This window comes from Maniola jurtina, chromosome Z (genome assembly GCF_905333055.1).
Source record: "Maniola jurtina chromosome Z, ilManJurt1.1, whole genome shotgun sequence".
Classification (NCBI taxonomy): Eukaryota; Metazoa; Arthropoda; class Insecta; order Lepidoptera; family Nymphalidae; genus Maniola; species Maniola jurtina.
In genome coordinates, this window is record NC_060058.1 from 14,580,902 (window position 1) to 14,601,565 (window position 20,664).

The 20,664-nt window shown below is 38.1% G+C and overlaps 1 protein-coding gene across 2 annotated transcripts in view; it reads left to right on the top strand.

Moving 5' to 3' along the window:
- The window catches only part of LOC123880246 (neuralized-like protein 4), a 68,458-nt gene that overhangs the window by 6,054 nt on the left and 41,740 nt on the right, over positions 1–20,664 (top strand). For both annotated transcript variants that reach the window (XM_045928257.1, XM_045928258.1), the window contains exons 4-23: positions 288–449; positions 1,265–1,391; positions 1,501–1,567; positions 2,301–2,433; positions 4,593–4,748; positions 4,921–5,061; positions 5,850–5,943; positions 6,145–6,247; positions 7,272–7,448; positions 8,303–8,393; positions 8,900–9,017; positions 9,820–9,928; positions 11,155–11,348; positions 12,124–12,297; positions 12,679–12,803; positions 14,022–14,134; positions 15,145–15,277; positions 15,592–15,733; positions 16,478–16,656; positions 19,374–19,464. In XM_045928257.1, coding sequence (XP_045784213.1) covers positions 288–449; positions 1,265–1,391; positions 1,501–1,567; positions 2,301–2,433; positions 4,593–4,748; positions 4,921–5,061; positions 5,850–5,943; positions 6,145–6,247; positions 7,272–7,448; positions 8,303–8,393; positions 8,900–9,017; positions 9,820–9,928; positions 11,155–11,348; positions 12,124–12,297; positions 12,679–12,803; positions 14,022–14,134; positions 15,145–15,277; positions 15,592–15,733; positions 16,478–16,656; positions 19,374–19,464 — 2,629 coding nt within the window. The remainder of the gene's footprint in view (positions 1–287; positions 450–1,264; positions 1,392–1,500; positions 1,568–2,300; positions 2,434–4,592; positions 4,749–4,920; positions 5,062–5,849; positions 5,944–6,144; positions 6,248–7,271; positions 7,449–8,302; positions 8,394–8,899; positions 9,018–9,819; positions 9,929–11,154; positions 11,349–12,123; positions 12,298–12,678; positions 12,804–14,021; positions 14,135–15,144; positions 15,278–15,591; positions 15,734–16,477; positions 16,657–19,373; positions 19,465–20,664) is intronic.

Here is a 20,664-nt window from a genome sequence, read left to right on the forward strand (position 1 = left end):
CTAGTGCTAAACACAGCCATAAGATGCAGACACATTTATGCTGTATTAATTATCATAATACATAGTAGAAATTATGTACATGGAATGACTAATATTTAAAAAAAAGTGAAATTTAGATTTTTTGCTTAGCATAATATAATTTTTTACTAAGCATGACACTCCACAAGATGGCGGCGTTAATTCCAATTTTGACCACGCGCCAAGAGAGCCTTGTCGGACTGTAACTCCGAAAAGGTAGAGATCCAGAAATGGCAATAGGTATTTTTGCAAATCATTGTTTTCCACAGGGAGAGTTGATGTTTTATATAAATGGACGTTGCCTGGGTGCAGCGGCGCGGGAGCTCCCCACGAGACTCTTTGCGGTAATCGATCTATATGGGCAATGTGTGCAGGTGTCCATCAGTCACACAAATGGAATGCGAACCATCATGGAGAGCAGTTTGGATCAGGTGCATTAATTATACCTTATTCTTCTTCTCTCTGGGCTGGTTTCCGCACTTAAACGTTTCCGTCTGTTGTGCGTTAATTATACCTATGTATATCAGTATTGTTAGGACTGCTTTTGATATCATAAGATTTTAATTTTTAATAAAGACAGTGTGTAGCTTCCATCACACAGGCTTCCATGTCGAGTTCAAGCACAGACAATATTCGATAGACAACTGTTCTCCATAGATTAAAAAGTATGCATTGTCTATGCCACAAATATCGTCATCAAAATCAACCCATCGTGAGCCCCATTACTGAGCACGGATATCCCAGAATCAGAAGCCCTTAGGCCAGGGTCTGCCATTTTGGGCCAGTGTATATTGGCAGACTTTACACATCTTTGAGAATATTATGGGAAACTCTCAGTGCATGCAGGTTCCTTATGATGTTTTCCTTTACTGTCAAAGCAAGTAATATTTAATTGCTGTATGTTATGTATACTTGTATAATGTATATGTATTGTATACTTAATATTAATATTATAAATGTGAAAGTGTACATCTGTCTGTCTATCTGCTAGCTTTGCACTACCCAATAGTTTAATTGTTTTTGACTAAAGGTATAGAGGTAGCTCGCATTCCAGGGAAGGACATAGGCTACTAATTTTTGTCTTGGATAATCAAAAAGTCCTCTGGAGAATTTTGAAAATCCTAAATACACATTGACAAAGTCGCAGAAACCATCCTGCATTCATCCTGGATCTGGCTACTTTATATTCCAGAAAATAAACACTTTCTTGTAATGACCAATCAATTAGACAATTGATATATTACAGATAGAGGAAGACCCCAACAATGATGACACATTGACTTCAAGTGAAGATGCAGTACCTGACACTTCACATCCCAAGGATGACCAAGAGGTTTATATCACAATGCCAGGAGACGGTGCCTGCGCTATAGGTATGTACGGGGCATCTCGTCTCTCATACCACGATTGCCATCTCGACCTGCCGCATACTATAGTTCATATATTCTTATTCAGCTTTCTAATGCGCTTTTATCTTTGCAGCTGCCCATGATCGTTTACGGTTTCATCCAAGATGTGGTATTCTAGTCAAACTATCCGCAAATAACAAGTGAGTCAAAAAAAATCTCTAATGTTACATCCTCATCCCAGCCTGTACCCAGCATGTCTGTTTTTTTTTGTTTTGTGGGAGGCTTCTCAGCAGTGGTCAAAGCCACTACCATCGAAGCTTTTATTATCAAAATCATCAACTCATTGCAGGTTCACTACTGGGCACGGGTCTCCTCTTAGAATGAGAAGGTTTTGGCTAGAATGTACCACGCTGGCCAAGTGCGGATTGGCAGACTTAATGCACCTTTGAGAACATCATGGAAAACTCTCCGGCATGCAGGTTTCCTCACGTTGTTTTCCTTCATCGTTTTAACGATAAAGCAAGTGATACTGGAAGAGTTAGAGGTGCGTGCCTGAGATCGAACCCTGGACTAGGAAGCCGACGTTTTAACTACCAATCTATTAACTTTTCTCATGCACATAGATAATCATAAATAGGATGTCATAAATAGGCTTTCCACCATTAGGAATTATTATTTCACCAGCTGATGCCCGCGGCTTCGTTCGCGTGGATTTAGGTTTTTCAAAATCCCTTTGGTTTTCAAAACTCTTTGATTTTCCGGGATAAAAAGTAGCCTATGTGCTAATCCAGGATATTATCCATTCCAAATTTCATCCAAATCCGTTCAGCCGTTTTTGCGTGATTGAGTAACAGACATCTAAACGTCCACACTTTCACATTTATAATATTAGTAGGATAACCTTAAAAAACTAGTTTTGAATTTTATATTTAGGAGTGCAGAAAGAGCTCGACCTTTAGATGACTACAACAATGGTGTAGTGATGACACACCGGCCACTGTATGACAATGAACTTTTTGAGATACGGATAGATAGACTTGTGGATAAATGGAGTGGAAGTATTGAGGTAAGTTTTCTTATTGACTTTTCTGAAGCTTCATGATAAGCTGTTCCCACCATGTCTGTTCTTTTAGCGTTCTGGTATGATGCCGTATAGAAACCAAAAGTGAAATGACAGTTTTTATTATACCCACATCAGTTTAATAAAAATTGCTATATTCCTTCCAGGTTAGCCCGCTTCCATCTTAGACTGCATTATCACTTATCACTAGGTGAGATTGCAGTCAAAGGCTAACTTGTATATAAAACGGGATTGACTTTAGTAATTATAGTCATACTAAACAAGCCTTTAATCTTTATAAAGAAAAATATGTCTTGTAGTTGTTACACTATTTAACTTTTTTAGTTTAATAAACGTGAATTATTTTAGGCATATTATTGTAATGTAAAAACCTGTTGTGACTTTGCAACAGACTTATGCAACTGGGTCCAAATATCAATAATTCAAAATCATCTCATTAATTATGATATAGTGCATAAATTTAGAGAACTCACCCGCTGTATTTTTTTTTTTTCTCTCTTGTCTGGCTTTACAAAGATTAGCCAATGTCAAGTTTGTAGTTATTTGTAACAAATTAGTTAAACTATACAAGTATGGACCCCGTCTGAGCCGGCGCTCGCCGACATACGCACGGCACACCCTTAGAGCGCTTTCTAGTCAGTTTTAACAAAAAAAACACTCCAAAAAGGCAGAGCACGCCCGCCAGCTAACACCAACACAGACGAAGTCCCCCGCTATATTTGATTGTGTCAACTGTCATGTCAAAAGTACGGTTCTCCTTTAAATTAAGGACTGAAATCGTGGTTTTTATATGACAATTGATATATAGAGCCAATATGGCGAGTGAGTTCTCAAAATGTTTGCACTATACTATTGGCGTCACTCAGAAAAGCAGGTATTATTTAATTATTTTTATCGAATTATTGGAATGTCCTCTCCAAAACCAACACAAAAAAAACACAAGTTTAATGTGCAAGGTTATCCGAGAGTTTTAATCTAAACAAACTAATGCCAAAATAAATAATTTAATTAGAGCGTGATTGCTATCACAACATCTAATTATCCAGTTCACAACCCAAATACCGAAAATATGCGATATCGCTCCGAATCTCAGAAGGAGACTGAACTAAAACCTTCAAAACACCCGTATTTATGCAAGTTCAATCTTGTTGGCCTCCTAGCAACAGATTGTATGACATCGAATGAGCGAAATATCGATTTTATCAAACTACCTGCATTAGATAAATTAATAATTTTATATTATTTTTGACAACTCAAATCAATTTTTAAAAATAACCTTACAGTTCGGCCGTCCTGAATTTAACACGTCCTCGTGTTTCTAATTAATCTTGTCATGTCAGTCGCGGGCTTCCTTGCCCTAAGTCAAATCCAAATCATGGGCTATCCTGCCCTCCGTCAAATCATTAAAACCTACCCTTGAACTGCCGAACTCTCAGTATTAATATCCAGTCAACAATAAATCCAAACGACTAACTTCTCATTCGATGTATACAAAATCTGAACCACTTATTGCAAATTACTTTCCACTACACAAAAGACTAAATTCTTTAAAAAAAAAACTTAAAATTTTAATCACCAAATCAAACTCAATAAAAATTTTAATCAAATGTGGGTTGTTTACAAAAAGATACCAAAGCAAAATTAAGGCAACGTGAGACACGTCCCGCTTCTGAATTATTGGCGTCACTCAGAAAAGCAGGTATTATTTAATTATTTTTATCGAATTATTGGAATGTCCTCTCCAAAACCAACACAAAAAAAACACAAGTTTAATGTGCAAGGTTATCCGAGAGTTTTAATCTAAACAAACTAATGCCAAAATAAATAATTTAATTAGAGCGTGATTGCTATCACAACATCTAATTATCCAGTTCACAACCCAAATACCGAAAATATGCGATATCGCTCCGAATCTCAGAAGGAGACTGAACTAAAACCTTCAAAACACCCGTATTTATGCAAGTTCAATCTTGTTGGCCTCCTAGCAACAGATTGTATGACATCGAATGAGCGAAATATCGATTTTATCAAACTACCTGCATTAGATAAATTAATAATTTTATATTATTTTTGACAACTCAAATCAATTTTTAAAAATAACCTTACAATACATACCTGTTGTTAGTTAAAATTGTTTTCTTTAGGTTGGTGTAACAACTCACAACCCAGCTACAATTAGATTTCCATCTACAATGACAAATATGGACAGTGGGACTATAATGATGTCAGGATGCAAAGTCTTGCTTAACGGACATGGCACTTGTATGGAGTATGGAAACTTCAACCTTGATGAGTTGAGGGTATGTATTTTCTTGAGTTCATAGATGGAGAAGCCCATATACGTTGGCTATAATAAATACTTGCCTGTTTAAGGGCATTCCGAACCAGTGCAGTGGTAGGTTCACTTGACGATTTAAAAGCACTCATGAAAGTTTGTTTGAATAAAAATTATTTCTTTTCCGTGTATTTTAGGAGGGTGATACAGTGGGTATGATAAGAAAGTCGAATGGTAGACTTCACTATTTTATAAATGGCGTCGATCAAGGTGTGGCCACTGACAAGGTAGAACAACAAGTGTGGGGAGTTGTCGATCTGTATGGAATGACTGTAAAGGTAAACAACTGCTTTGAAACCGTACAGTGTCACCAATTTTTCTTTTTAACCCCCAACCCAAAAAGAGGGGTGTTATAAGTTTGACGTGTGTATCTGTGTATCTGTGTATCTGTCTGTGGCATCGTAGCGCCTAAACGAATGAACCGATTTTAATTTACTTTTTTTTGTTTGAAAGGTGGCTTGATCGAGAGTGTTCTTAGCTATAATCCAAAAAAATTGGTTCAGCCGTTTAAAAGTTATCAGCTATTTTCTAGTTTTCTTGTAGAAAAGAAGGTTAGATAACCCTTATATATTGGTTCATAATATTCAAGTGTCAATTGACAAATGTCAAGCTGTCAAGATGGACGTTGCCTAGATATACATAATTATTTATTTGAAAATGATTTGTTGGGGGTGTTGAAAATTTTTAATTTACACTTGTTAAATGACAGGTAATAAAGAAATTTGATTTGATTTGAGGTAGGTATTGCCAATTTACAAAATTCACTAAGAAAATAAAATTAAAATTCTTTCATCAATCAACCTTAATCTATGTCTATTCTAATATTATAAAGGCGTAAAGTTTGTTTTTAGGGGGTATTCTCTGGAACTACTGAACCGATTTTGAAAATTCTTTCACCAGTAGAAAGCAACAATATTTCTGAGTGAGAGGCTATATTTTATTTTCGTAAAAATTAGAGATCCCTACGAAAATTCTAATAAGCTACCCGTGCGAAGCTGGGACGGGTCGCTAGTTACGTATATTGCATTATTAGCTGCTACCTTTACACAAGATTTTCATTTTTCAGGTTACTATTTTGGATCCGTGTGAAGATATTGATAACAATGTTGAAAATATACCCACCATATCTACGGTACCTGTCTTCGACCTGCCTGTACCAAGTAAGTTAACATTCTTATAGAAAGCTGACTAGTGCTTACGAGTATGAAAAACCAAAATACAATATTATTTTGAAATGAATAAATAACAAATTCCAAAGGCTGACCTTTTTCTTTTGCCATAAAGAAAGTATCAATGTGTCAAGTATGGGCTTTGTTATATAAATTTCACACAATATTTCTAAAGGGTATCTGTCTTTTTAGGTAGGTTCAGGCCGAGAATAGATGAAGATAGCCTTTTATTTCATACGCTGCGTGATTCGTATGTTATTATTATTAACGATGGTAAGACTGCTCATAGGCCTAAGTAAGTATCATTTTTATCTGTTTCTTATATTCGCCTCACGCACATAATATAGAACTCAAAAGATCCCGTAATAAAACTAACTCGTTAACAGTATAAAACTGTCCAGCAATTCTATTATTCGTCACGTCAGAAATTACTGGCGTGTATATCGATATGCCGATTGAAGTTTTTTCAAATAATGAACCAATATCCAGACAACTACTAAAAATACTTTGCTTGGTTAATGATTTTCTATTCTTAGTATGGACTAATTAAAACATTTAAAATTTGGACCTTTATTATCAAATTAATGCATCCAACACGTATAAATAACGTAATAACACAGTGAAGTGACAATAAATAGTGTTTTGTTAGATATTTTTTTTAATTAAAAAAAGAATATTAGCCATGCTAATCATGACCAATACTCCCCTTTCCCCTCCAGTTAAGCGTAAAGCTTGTGCCAGGAGTGGGTACGACAATAGTGCAACGGGTGGGGTTTGAACCGTCGACCTTTCGGAATTCAGTCCGCTCCTCAACCGTTGAGCTATTGAGGCTTCTTCTTCTTTGTCGTGTCACTCTTGACAGAGCGGTCGTGGTCATCATGAAGCAACGTCTTTGAGGGCAGATGTTACACGCCTCACGAGCATTCGCCACTTCTCCCTGCTGGCTGACAGCCTGGTACACTCGTGCAAGGGACCGCCCACAGCAGCTTTAATTTGGTCGGTCCATCGCATGGGCGACCTTCCTCGCCCTCTGGTGCCCTCCACCTTGCCCTGCACGACAAGACGCTCTATGGAGTTACTCTCCATTGAGGCTTAGATGTATGATAATATTGCAGTGCTTTCGAATTCTTCCTCCATTGAGGCTTAGATGTATGATAATATTGCAGTGCTTTCGAATTCTTCCTCCATTGAGGCTTAGATGTATGATAATATTGCAGTGCTTTCGAATTCTTCCTCCATTGAGGCTTAGATGTATGATAATATTGCAGTGCTTTCGAATTCTTCCTCCACTGAGGCTTAGATGTATGATAATATTGCAGTGCTTTCGAATTCTTCGACAACGGCGTAGTGATGACGAACCGAACGCTGCGTACAAACGAGTTGTTCCAAGTGCGACTCGATCTGGTCATCCCCAAGTGGGCTGGAAGCATTGAAATAGGAGTCACGCAGCACACTTCAAATGATATTAAATTACCATTCAAATTGAGCACATCCAAGTAAGTACGAAAGGCGATCATAGCTTAGTGCTCAGTGGCCAAAATCACACTAAGGGTGAGATGTATAGACCACACTCTGACTTTGCTTAGACTTAGATTTAGTTAAAGCGAGACAGATTTATGTGAGAGATATACATCTGTCTTGTTTTAAATATAAGCAAAGTCTGAGTGCGGTCTATAGATTTCACCCTAAGCTCACAAATATTATAAAGACGAAAGTTAGTATGCCTGTGTATGTATGTTTGTTACTCTTTTAAGCAAAAACTACTGGACAGATTTGGCTGAAATTTGTAATGGAGATAGAATAAGAATATAATACATAGATCAACACATAGGCTACTTTTTATCCCGTCCTAATCCATGGTAATTGCGGGATGTTTTAAACATATATCCACGGGGACAAAATAGCGGACATTATCTAGTCACTAATAATAATAAATCAATCCTAGCTGTAATCTGTGGATAGGTTACTTAGCAACGTTGTTGTTTGTAAAAAAAATAGTCTTTTTTAGGCAATTAACAACGTCGCTAATGACCTTTGCTAACTTTGACGACCTCCCTGGTGAAGTGATGAGCGCTGTTGAGATGAAGTTAATCCGCTTGCATCATCATTTACCACCAGGTGAGAACACAGTCAAGGGCTAACTTGTAATAATTGGAATAAAAATTAAAAAAAAAAAGATTACAGAGGGATTGATTTAATTAATTTCGGCTGTAAGTTATTTCTGAATTCTGTAAGATAGGATGCTCGCTAAGATAGGTGTAGCAGTTGAACTGTAAAAATTTAGCTGACAGACGGATACACTTTAGCTTTTTAATATTAGTACTTTCACACAAAACCGGTTTATTTTCAGATCAGGCACTTGGGTCATGTCTGGTGAAGACGTAATAAGGGACGCGACAATAATCATACCACAGTATGTCAGAGATCTCACCCGACTTGTGGTAAATTGACTTGCTCATTGAATTATTATTATTTGATTGGATTTAACATTAGTCAAGTAATAAGTGAAATGCCTGGCTGCATTGCCTCGCTTGCCCTCATTACAATTGCAGAAGTAATTAGTTAATTTGATTAATTTTTGTAAGATGCCATAATTGATTTATTAATAAATTAATAGGTAAAGGTTTATCAACAAATGTAGATCTTTGATATCTAAATATTTATTTAAAAAACGTAATGATTAATGCATGAAGCTTGTATTAGTTAATTATTATTAATTAAGTTTGCACACCTGTAATAAGGATTACTGTACATAATATCTGAAATAAAATCAAAGCGCAAAGGCATCGCGGTGTAGTTCTGCTCTTTGTATGATGGAGTGTGAATACCTTCATCTATTTGAAGAAAAAGAACAAAAGAAAAACGTTTATTCTTTGAAAGTTGTGCCCCACATCAGTAGTTGTTTGTACCTAAGGGTTTGGTTTTAAGTTTTTTATTAAATTATCAGGAAGGCGATACTGTCGGCGTGATGAGGAAGGATATGGGTATCCTGCACTTCTTCGTGAACGGCGTAGATCAAGGTCCTGCCGCCTTTAATATCCCTGAACACATGTTTGGAATCATAGGTGAGTTTATTATTTTAATAAAATGCATTTTCCTAAGCATTTACATTTTCAAATGGTAATCAAGTTGCAGATTATCTGGTTTAAGATGCTGTGGTTTCCTGTGGTCCTAGTCAAAGTTTCAAGTTTGGACGGGCTAACATCAAAGGCTCATTAACATTACTGTCAGTTTTTGACACCATAACTCTGTCAAAAATGTTCTTATTAGTGCTTATTATGTTGTACACAATCTAACTAAATTGACAGGTCATAAAGTGCTATTATCCCATTCACAATGCTATCTGCGGAAAGGGATGAGTAGCACTGTTTCTAACTGAGTTTCTAAATTGTCAAAGCTGTCTCAACAATCTTCATACATTCTATCCCTTTGCATCGCATTCCACATTGCTGAGGATTGTGACTGCTTTCCAATTACATGATGGTAGAGGTTTTCTTGAGATAATAATGCTTTGGGTTCTTACATCCTTCCGCATCCATTATTTCAACTTAAAGTTTGTATAATGCATACAATATACATTTTAAGAATGCACTTCCCATGTTTGATCTGTGTTAATTGTCATGTCAAAAGTACGATTTTAAACCTTAATCTAAAGGTGAACCTTACTTTACTTACAATTCATATATAGCAAATATGGTGAGTGTGTTCTCAAAATATATGCACTATGTACAACTTGTTTTGTTTTTTCAAATTTCAATTTTCAAGCAAATTTCCTAAGGAAATTTTACTCATTAGGGTGGTTACATCACTAAATTTGTCGTAAGTTAATCACATACGAGTAAGTACAAGTTATGTAAATGACCACAGATTTGTACGGGCGAGTGGCGCAAGCAACGATAGTGGACTGCTACTCTCCACCGCCAGCTTACTCTCCAGACTCGCCGTTCTCCACAGAATCAAACGCAACTATTTATCCGTGAGTACACTTTATACAACAACTAGAGGATGCCCGCGACTTCGTCCGCGTGGATTTAGGATTTTAAAGGTCCCTTGGGAATTGTTTGATTTTTCGGTACGAAAAGTTGCCTATGTCAATTACAGGGACGCAAGCTACTTCGGGTCCAAATTTCATACAAATCCGTTAAGCGGATGGGTTTTTATGAAACCCATGGGAACTCTTTGATTTTCCGGGATAAAAAGTAGCCTAAGTCCGTCCTCGGGATATGAGCTAACCTTGTACCTTTCGTCAGAATCGGTTAAACTGTTGGGCCGTGAAACGGTAGCAGACAGACAGACAGGCACACTTTCGGATTTATAATATTAAGTATGGATGTAACTTAAAACGGGTGGTTGGTGATTTAGCTCACCGTAGTTCACACAGAATATTCGTGGCGGTATTTTGAATAAGTTTTTTTATTTGGTAATATTGAATCTTTTGATACAGTCACAGATATCACTATACTGTATTAAAGTAGAGGCTCACTTTACGTTGCGCACTTTAAATGCAGCGCTTCAATCGCATTACTCTATTGTAACTAAACAAGTGTAAATTAAAAATTTATAACACCCCCGACGATCCAAAGTATTTGAGTTTTCCAAAACATCATTTTCAAATAAATAATTATGTATTTAGGCAACGTCCATCTTGACAGCTTGACATATTTTGTCTATTGACATAATATTATGAACCTAACGGTTATCTAACCTTCTTTTCTACAAGAAAACTAGAAAAGAGCTGATAACTCTTAAACGGCTGAACCAATTTTTTTAGATTATAGCTAAGAACACTCTCGATCAAGCTACCTTTCAAACAAAAAAAACTAAATTAAAATCGGTTCATTTGTTTAGGCGCTACGATGCCACAGACAGATACACAGATACACAGATACACAGATACACACGTCAAACTTATAACACCCCTCTTTTTGGGTCGGGGGTAAAAAAATGTTTAAAAATGAGCAACCACCCAATTCTTGCCCGTTCTTTTGCTAGGAAAGATTTTCCGAACCACTTGCAGATTCTTATGATGATTCAAAAGCACTTGTAATTTATTTGAATTATGCAGTGCGTTTGGTGCTATATTTTAATAGTATATGCCTTTTGTGTTTATACGTGGCATATATGCGCTGTATTTGGACGTAACAAAAGACCCCAAGCTTTATAGATTTACAAAGTGCTGAAAAAGGTGTTTTTTTTTTTCAGTGAAATGTGTTTCCACCGAGTACACGGGCGCAACGCGAGACTGAGTCGTACGCGTTTGACTGCGTCCCGCTCAGCCGTGTACTCCGAGTTCAACGACGCCGTACTATTCAGCTCGCGCCCTTTAAGGGAGTGTGACATGTTCGAGCTACGAATTGATTCCATGGTGGATTGCTGGATCGGCAGTTTGGAAATAGGTAAGTGTTAAAAAAAAAACTGTAATAAAATTAAAATGTACTAGTTAGATTATACCTAGGTACTATAGTTGTATACAAAACTTCTGTAAAACTTCATTTTGTTGTTCAGTAATAAAGGGCTTTATTATTATTATTATTATTATTAAGTGTTAAAAAAAATCTACACGTTGGTCCTAGACCCTCATTATTTTAAATAATCGCCGCAAGTCATTGCACATCTGCATCTGTACATAGTTGAATTTCATGGACACATATGAATGAAGCAATGGGGATGATGCTGTTGATAAGGAGGAAGCTATTGCTGACATTCATGCTCCCTTAGCACGAAAAAAAAGAAGTTTAAAAAATTACCACTTAATACTTCAAATTTTTGGCATAAAATATTGAATTATACTACAGTTAGTATTAGTTTAGTATCTACATTACATTTTTTTGAAAATCCCTTAGGCTGAAATCTATAAAGCACACTTTGACTTTGCTCTGACTTAAAACGAGACAGATTTATGTGAGAGATATAGCTCTGTCTCGTTTTAACTCTGTCTTAAGTCTAAGCAAAGGCAGAGCGCGCTCTATAGATCTCACCCTTAGAAACGATGCTTTTCCAGGACAAAATGTACGTTCCCGAGATGAAAGTTCACTTTCTATTTACCAAATTTGGCAAAATCGGTTGAACAGCCTCAAGCACCTGGATGGTAGCAGACATATAGACACACTTTCGCATTTATAGTGTTAGTAATATGGATGGATTTTAATATATATTTATGAATTTGTTTAGGTGTAACGGCTATTCGACCTGATGATCTTGAGGCGAACGGCTTGGCAGGCACTGCGACGGACCTAAACTGGGACACGTATATATTAAGTGGAGCCGCCATGATGAAAGATGGCGAGTGCGTCCGTAGCGGATATCCGTTGGATCTTGACACGCTCACAGTTGGGAGCAGAGTCGGTGAGACATACTTTGTTAAATCTTTCCTCCTTCACCTTTCAACCATCGTACCGCAAGGCATTGTCAAGGTTTGCATCCGTAGTTGAAATTCCACGGTTTACGTCCTTGTTTCTAACCCGAATGGTTAGGATATGGAACACCCTTCCAGCATCAGTTTTTTGCCTTCACTGTGAATGTGAGTGAATACTGAGTAGTCATCCTTTATCTTCTCATCTTTCTCTTCATCTTTCGCGCTCCATTTTAGGCTGCATCACTACTTACCAGCAGGTCTGATTACAGCCAAGCGCTAATCTATAAATTAAAAAAAAGTTTTCCTCCCACCTAAAGTTTTCACATCCAAGACGGATGGATTAGTAAGTAAATGTGAATATTTGTACGCAGGAATGATGTGGCACGCAGATCGCAGTCTGCACTATTATCTGGATGGCATGGACATGGGCAAGGCCTGGTATGTCCCACACCTCAACATATACGCAGTTGTTGATCTTTATGGTCAATGTACGCAGGTAAATTTTTATTTATATGTACTAAAAGTTAGTAATAGTAACAAGTGTAAATTAAAAATTTATAACACCCCCGACGATCCAAAGTATTTGAGTTTTCCAAAACATCATTTTCAAATAAATAATTATGTATTTAGGCAACGTCCATCTTGACAGCTTGACATTTGTCTATTGACATAATATTATGAACCTAACGGTTATCTAACCTTCTTTTCTACAAGAAAACTAGAAAAGAGCTGATAACTCTTAAACGGCTGAACCGATTTTTTTAGATTATAGCTAAGAACACTCTCGATCAAGCCACCTTTCAAACAAAAAAACTAAATTAAAATCGGTTCATTCGTTTAGGCGCTACGATGCCACAAACAGATACACAGATACACAGATACAGATACACAGACACACAGATACACAGACACACAGATACACAGGTACACACGTCAAACTTATAACACCCCTCTTTTTGGGTCGGGGGTTAAAAACAACACATACGAATTGAACAGGGGAGCACTGTGGACCTTTATTATAGTTGTGGATAATTTCTATCATCATTATTATTACTAGAGATGTCTGTGACTGTGTGGATGTAGGTTTTTTAAAATTCTGTGGAAATTCTGATTTTCTGGGACAAACAGCTGTAGCCTATGCAAGCTATCCTCTGTAGTCTGTAGGTATTATATTTTGTCAAAATAGGCCAAACGAATGGGCTTTTATAATCAATCCATTAGATAAATTTTTCAGGATAAAAAGTAGCCTGCTTCCAGTACTGGGTTGCAAACTGTCTCTGTGGGTACCAAATATCATCAAAATGGGTTTAATCGCATGGTCTGTTAATTATTCAATGGGAACTCTTGGATTTCCGGGACAACAAGTAGCCTATGTACATCTGTGTCTCCAGGATGCTATCTCTACTAAATGTCAAAAACGTTGAAACAGACACTTTTTTAATACCTCTTAAAAACTTTGATTTTCTGGGATAAAAGAAGTCTATTTCCTTAAATTTCGTCAGTATGGGTTAAACAGATGGGCTGTGAAAAGGTAATATACTCAAAGGCAGACCGATATATACTTTCGCATGTATAGTATTAGTATGGATTGTCTCATGTCATAACAAATAATTGTGGGTGGCACTATCTTGTTTCATGATCCTATAAGTCTGAAACAATTAATTATTATTACTGTAATACGAATTAGAGAATAAAATTTGTTTTTCCCAAATAGGTAACAATACTCCAAAATGAAGAAAGAGCATTTAACTACAATGGCTGTACTAATTCCGACAACTCTCTGCTAAGTAACTCGAGGGCTATGGCCACACCTCCGCCGCCATACTGGTAAGTCTAAGGTCATCACCCCACATTGGCTGCTTTAGTGACCACGTTGAGCTCTTGTGTATAGACATCTCACCCAACCTCAATTTGGTGAAATGCCAATTTGTTGGCTTCTTTGGCCTTTGTTGGACAAAGGCCAAAGAAGCCAACAAAACTTGCCATCCTGAACAAGGTGAAGCGGTACTTAGGACCAAAACAACGCCTAACTCTTTGTAAGGCTCAGGCATGGGGTACTGCTGCCGCCTTTGTGATGGGTCTGCCTAGTACCAACTCGAGTTATTAAACTCGATAGACCGCCGCGCCCGAAGAATTGCCCGCACTGGTGAAATTACCTCAGCTTTCCGGGAATCAAACTATTTCTTGGACTTCTTCTTTGTCGTGTCACTCTTGACAGAGCGGTCGTGGTCATCATGAAGCAACGTCTTTGAGGGCAGATGTTACACGCCTCACGAGCATTCGCCACTTCTCCCTGCTGGCTGACAGCCTGGTACACTCGTGCAAGGGACCGCCCACAGCAGCTTTAATTTGGTCGGTCCATTGCATGGGCGATTTCTTGGACAATTCATAAAAAATGGCTGGACTGATGGTTATTCAAGAATCTTGTGGGAACTCCGTGATTTTTTGGGATAGAAAGTAGCCTATGTGCATGCACTAAATGTAAGCTAATTATGTACCAAATATCATCAAAATTTGTTAAACGGGCCTTAAAAGGCTAGCAGACACTGACAGAAACATTACATATTAGAGGATTGGAGACAAGGTTTTTTCGTTACGACATCGTCTGTGTTGATTTAGGTGTTCTAAAGTTCCCGTTCCGTAGGAATTCCTCAAAATCTTTCAAGATGATGAAATTTTCAAAATCATCTTTTATAGTTCTAGAGAACCTACATACAAAATCTTAACTTTTTAGCCCTTGATATTATGTCAGACAGTCTTATATATCTAACATAAACAGATTAGGTTTATTGTAATAAAAGATGTTTCTGTTATAATCAATTACGTATTGTCAACAGGAGTTTCTCTGAATACTGCGGGGATAACATTTGCCTGTTGCACGACTACTCAGTCGCGAGGCGACTCACGCCTGACCCGATGGCCGCGTTGGTTTTCAGCTCTGCTCACCTCGCCGTTGGGGAAATATTCGAGGTGAATATCTTAATATACTTTGCGGATAGCATTCTTGATAATAGAAAGCAAGCGAAACCGCTGGTACGGCTGAGAGGTCATGTAAGATTGGAATGTAAGGAACAAACAAGGTGGGTAGAATATTATTCAATCTGAGCCTCCTCAAATACTTCGGTATGAGGAGGCTCGTATTGAATTGTTCTAAGTTGGTAATGTTTTTGCTATTGGCATGTGATAGAAACAATCACATGCTATTGGCATGTGAGAGCAACATTAACGTAATATGAACTACATTAAAATTTTTGTGCATTTTCAACTCTATTTTGTTTTGACAGATAAAGATAGTTGAATGCAAATACGGCTACGCTGGCAGCTTCCGTATGGGCGTGACGGATATCAATATCCTGAACGCGCACGTCAACCGCAGCCTGCCGCCCTCTGTCGCCTGCTTGCCACACTATACCGCTTACATCGATGGTGAGTACTGCGAAATGACGTTTTTCATCGGGGTACCGGGACTCCGGCTGTAGAGGAGTATTCCCATGCTACATTTCTACGGCATCGTCTCACTTCACGCGAGGCCTCGTGACCTTCTGCGGTCACCACAAACGAGTACCTGACTCCGACGCACGCAACGTGGAGTATGTCCATGTACGCGCAAAGCGAATGTTTGCGTGCGCGGACGTATTGAAGGTAAAGATGGCGATGATGTGGCCATTACCTGACTCTACGACATCTCATGGGACCTACACGAAGCCAAGACTGCAGGCCATAGCCAACATAAGGTTAATAAATTAAAATTAAAGTAAATTTCCACACCCGGGTAAGGAGGCTACACCCTGAGGCTCGTACCCCCGTCTTGACCTAGACCTAAAACTAGCAGAGAAGACTCTGCTGTTGGTGAGTATGGGGGCTCACACAAATTTCCATCCGTAAAACAAGAATTCACTGAGAAGCAAATCTTTATATAAATACAAATCATCACAGGAGAGTGGCTGATTTTTTTGTGTTTGCAATTGTCAGGACAAATAAAAGAAAAGTTGCACCCACGAGAAGCCGGGCCAGGTCCCTTGTGGATTATAAACACTGTATGTGTTACTGGAACAATCTTAAGATCCATTTTATTTGTTTGTAGTTTGACACTCAAATTCTATCAATGTTGGTGAGATGTAAACTCTCATACTAAGTACACTGGTTTTGTTACACTGTTGTGTTACACAGGGAAGTACATGCGCTACTCCAAGCCGGGGACGAGGCAACAAGAGTTGAAGGTGGTTGTGCCATCATTCGAGTGGTTGCGAGCTGGCGACAGAGTGGGTCTTAAGAAGACGGTGGACAACCGAGTGCTGGTGTACTACAACTGCGAACTGCTCGATACTGCCTTTGAAAAAGTGCCTGATGTAAGTTTCATACTTTAATTATTCATTCAAAAATCTAAAGGTGGGTTTATTAGTTAGTACCAGGTTGAGCTCATTTGATCACGTGACCATACCTCCGGTATGTACCCTACATCTTGGTAAAAAAAGTACGGCTTGGCCGTTTACAGTTCGTGGATTTTTTATCTGAAATGACATTTAAGCCCGGAATAGCTTCTGCGACCATCACGAAGTACAATACAAATTAGTAATTGTCGAACAAACTATTCCTTATGGCCTTAAAATATGTTATGTCATGTAATAGTTTTACGAACATTAAACGGCCAAGCCGTCCTTTTTTTACCAAGATGTAGGGTTTGTAGAATCAGAGCTTGTAAGTAGAGTGATTTGTTATTTATTGTTATAAATGTGATATAGTCAAGAACATTTAAAAGCTATATTACTTTGGACTTGGGATAGGTCCCATGGCCAGCACAAATCTAAGCTCAGCTAGAGGCTTGGCTCTACTAGAGATCTCATAACTTTTTAACAGTGAAAACATTATGAACTTGTGAGTCTTGGCTACCTTTTTACATGAAATGTTTTTGGTGGGATTTAATCTTTACTTGAAAGTGTTCAGTTTAAGAAATTAGTCAAAATAATGAGTATTTTGACTAATTTCAATTTTGACATGAATTACTTACAAATTAGATATTATTATAACTAATTTCTTAAACTGGACCATTTCAAGTAAAGATTTGTATATAAACCTGTGAGGATGATACTGCCATTGGCGCAATTAAAGTGCCATATGCCTACTTTGTCGTATTACTTACAAATTGCGAAAATTAAATTTAAATTTCGCGGGCACACCCGTCTGATGCACTATTTGCTTAAAATGTCATGAAACCGGAAATGTGGTAAAAGTAAAGTTTATTATAGTATTATTTATCATATAGTGTTTAGTTTTATCACTATTTTACCTACCTCGCCTGTTGTATATATTATCTACGGCCTGCCTGCCCGTGCCCATATTTCAAAGTTCGCGCCAGACGCGGCGACGCGGGAACCTGTGGCGGGAACGTATTGTTTACTGTCTATATACTCTTTGGACGCAAGCGTCGAAAGGAAGAATTTCAAGATGGCGAAAAATGTTACCCGGCAATACGCCGCGTGTTCCGAGACTATTATAAAATATAATAGTTAACTGTGTTCCGAACCGAAAACTGATAAAGTATGTTAAATGTGTAAAGTTAAAAAGTATTAAAATCAACCGGCCGGCCGGCGTATTATGTGCTTGGTGATTGAGTGAACCCGAACTATTATGTGCAACTACAAGAACAAGGTGCCCCTTGAAGGAGACCCTGAACAGCAGCCCAAGTAGGTTTCCCCACGTCTAAATAATTTGTCCACTTCATCCCAACAAAAACATTTGGTCCTTCTCGCGGAATGCATCGAAGTTTCGGTGTATTTATACTAGTAATTTTCTATGGGTTTGAATATTGTGACACGGGAATAACTTTGTTTCATGGGTAATTCGGGTTAAAGTTTACGAAAATACATTAAACAAGCCATATTTTATTACGATATATGTGTATAAATATCGAATGTTGTGTGTGGAGTATTTAACTCCCTTATTTGGATAGTTGTAGTATTACGATATATATCTACTCATGGTACCATGAGACCATGGACCATGGACCCCCATGGTCATCATTCTGAAAGCTAAGCATTTTCGTTCCGTTTCTACTTTAGAATAGAAACGCATTTTTGGTAAATTACTATTTTGGGAGTAGGTATATACCTAGTTCGCAATATTCGAACAGGATTGCATCAACCAAAATTATTTTTATAAAAAATAACGTCATCGCGTCCGGCAAAGGAGCAAACTTCAAAGTTAGGTACCTAAGTTCCATGCAATAAGATAAGGGTTGCTACACAGGCCGGGGTTATTAAAAAGTTGGGTTAGGTTAGGTTCAAAGGAACTATCTTAGTGTGCGTCAATAATAACATTTACCATTCTAGCGATCGAGTAGGTTTTTAACTTGAGCTAAATCGTATATTATACGCCCTTAAAAGGAGCACACGTAATCAAGTTCTAGAAAATCTAGCAACAAAATGTCCATTTTTAATTTGTTGGAAGAGACGTCAGTGGACAATGACGGTCGCAATTGAACTGGTTAAGATAGTGTAGATATCATAGTGTGAACATCAATAGTGGGATATAATTTATATTTTGGGATATATAACACATATTTTATTCAATAGTCTGAGATGAGCTTTAGGGAACAAATGATTCCGAAATAATAACCCAACTTCTGGTGGGAGGCTAATTAATTACCACCCGACCTGCAAAGCCATGCCGCCAAGCGACACAATGCTGGATATGGGTTTGGTAAAAACTGCCATACCTCTTCTTCCAGGTTAGCCCGTTTCCATCTTAGACTGCATCAGTGACTTACCACGAGGTGAGATTGCAGTCAAGGGCTAACTTGTATCTGAATTTTTTTTTAATCTGTAGTCAGTAATCTGTTGTCTCGTACATCTTTTATCTACAGATGGCATCCAGTTCATCAAATATGGTTTGTGCTTTAATCACCGCAATGGAGCAATTTGATTTTTTGCATGAATACATTTAAAGACATGGAGATTGACATACCTAAATTTTTATATTGGAAAAGAAGTTTAAAAATCTAAATCCATGCGAACGAAGTCTTGGGCATCAACTAATACTTGTATTAATCAGACTATGTTTGTTGCAGAAAGTGTATGTTGTCATGGAGATTTTTGGAGCGGTGTATAAGATTCAAGCCGTCAATAGAGGCAACCCGGTTACTGTCTTACCACAAACCAGTAAGTGGACACCTTTTTACCTTGTAGTAAAACGTAATAAAGTTGTTTGGGTAAAATTGGTGCCTTTTTTTAGGATTGCGGTCACCGATAAAACTAGTATTTTATGACAGAACAGCAAAAAACAAACAAAAAATGTTATAATATAACACATATAGCTAAACCACATCGGGGCTGAGATATTCCATCTTCAATATGTTAAATTCCATTGATTACAACCAATGTCTTTTTGTAATTGTTTGCATTAAATGTAGTAAAAAGTGCTTTCTTTTAACTCACAAGTAATGCCCACACCAAAATGTATCATCATCATCATTATCAACCGATAAATGCTCACTGCTGGACATTGGGCTCTTGTTAGGACTTCCACGCGCCGCGGTTTTGCGCCGCCCGATTCCAGAGGCTCCTTGTGACTTGTTTGATGTCGCCTGTCCACTTAGTGGCGGGTTAGGGAGGGGGGAGGCGGGGGGAGTCTTCCGACGCCAGAGGTCGCATCTTGGAAAGTTGGGACCCCCAAAATATCTATCGTGTTTTCGAACAATGCGCCCTGCCCTAGTACAATAATACAGCCCTAGCTTCCGCCGAGTCGAAGGCTTTCTCATTGTCCGCAAACGGTAAGCAAAGTTTTTTTTTTATATAACCATAAAGTACTGACAGCAGTACTTTATTAGAATTACAATCTAGCCTACTAGTAAAGCTAATAAGTAATATTATGTTAACCTAAACTTATAAAGATAATAACCTAAGGTAAGCAATTGGTCGATTATAATCTTCAGCCTTCTGTATAACCTTTTTTTACATAGGGAAATCCTCATGGATAACACCGCGCTCGGAGAGGTAGAGTGGTTATGTCGGACGCTTATCGACTAAAACCCCACGGTTTTCCACCTCGTTCGTTGTTGCTGGGCATAGGGGCACGAATGTATTCAACTGCAACTCAGCTAAAAGGGATCCCTAACGCACAGTTTAAGGCTCGCCGGGAACAAAGGCTTGCCTTCCAACTCAAGGACATACTCTTCCGCGGGTAACAAACTCTCCTTTTACCTAGAGGTCTTAATCAAGGGGGCAAGCGACGGTCATGCGCAGCTTGCCTGCGCCTGATTCTCCTGCGGCGCATGGGATGAGAGTTCTTGGCTTCCGCCCTCAACCTCTCTACTGCCTCCTTCTGCGTCATTACTTCCTCGCTGTAGGAGACCATCGGTT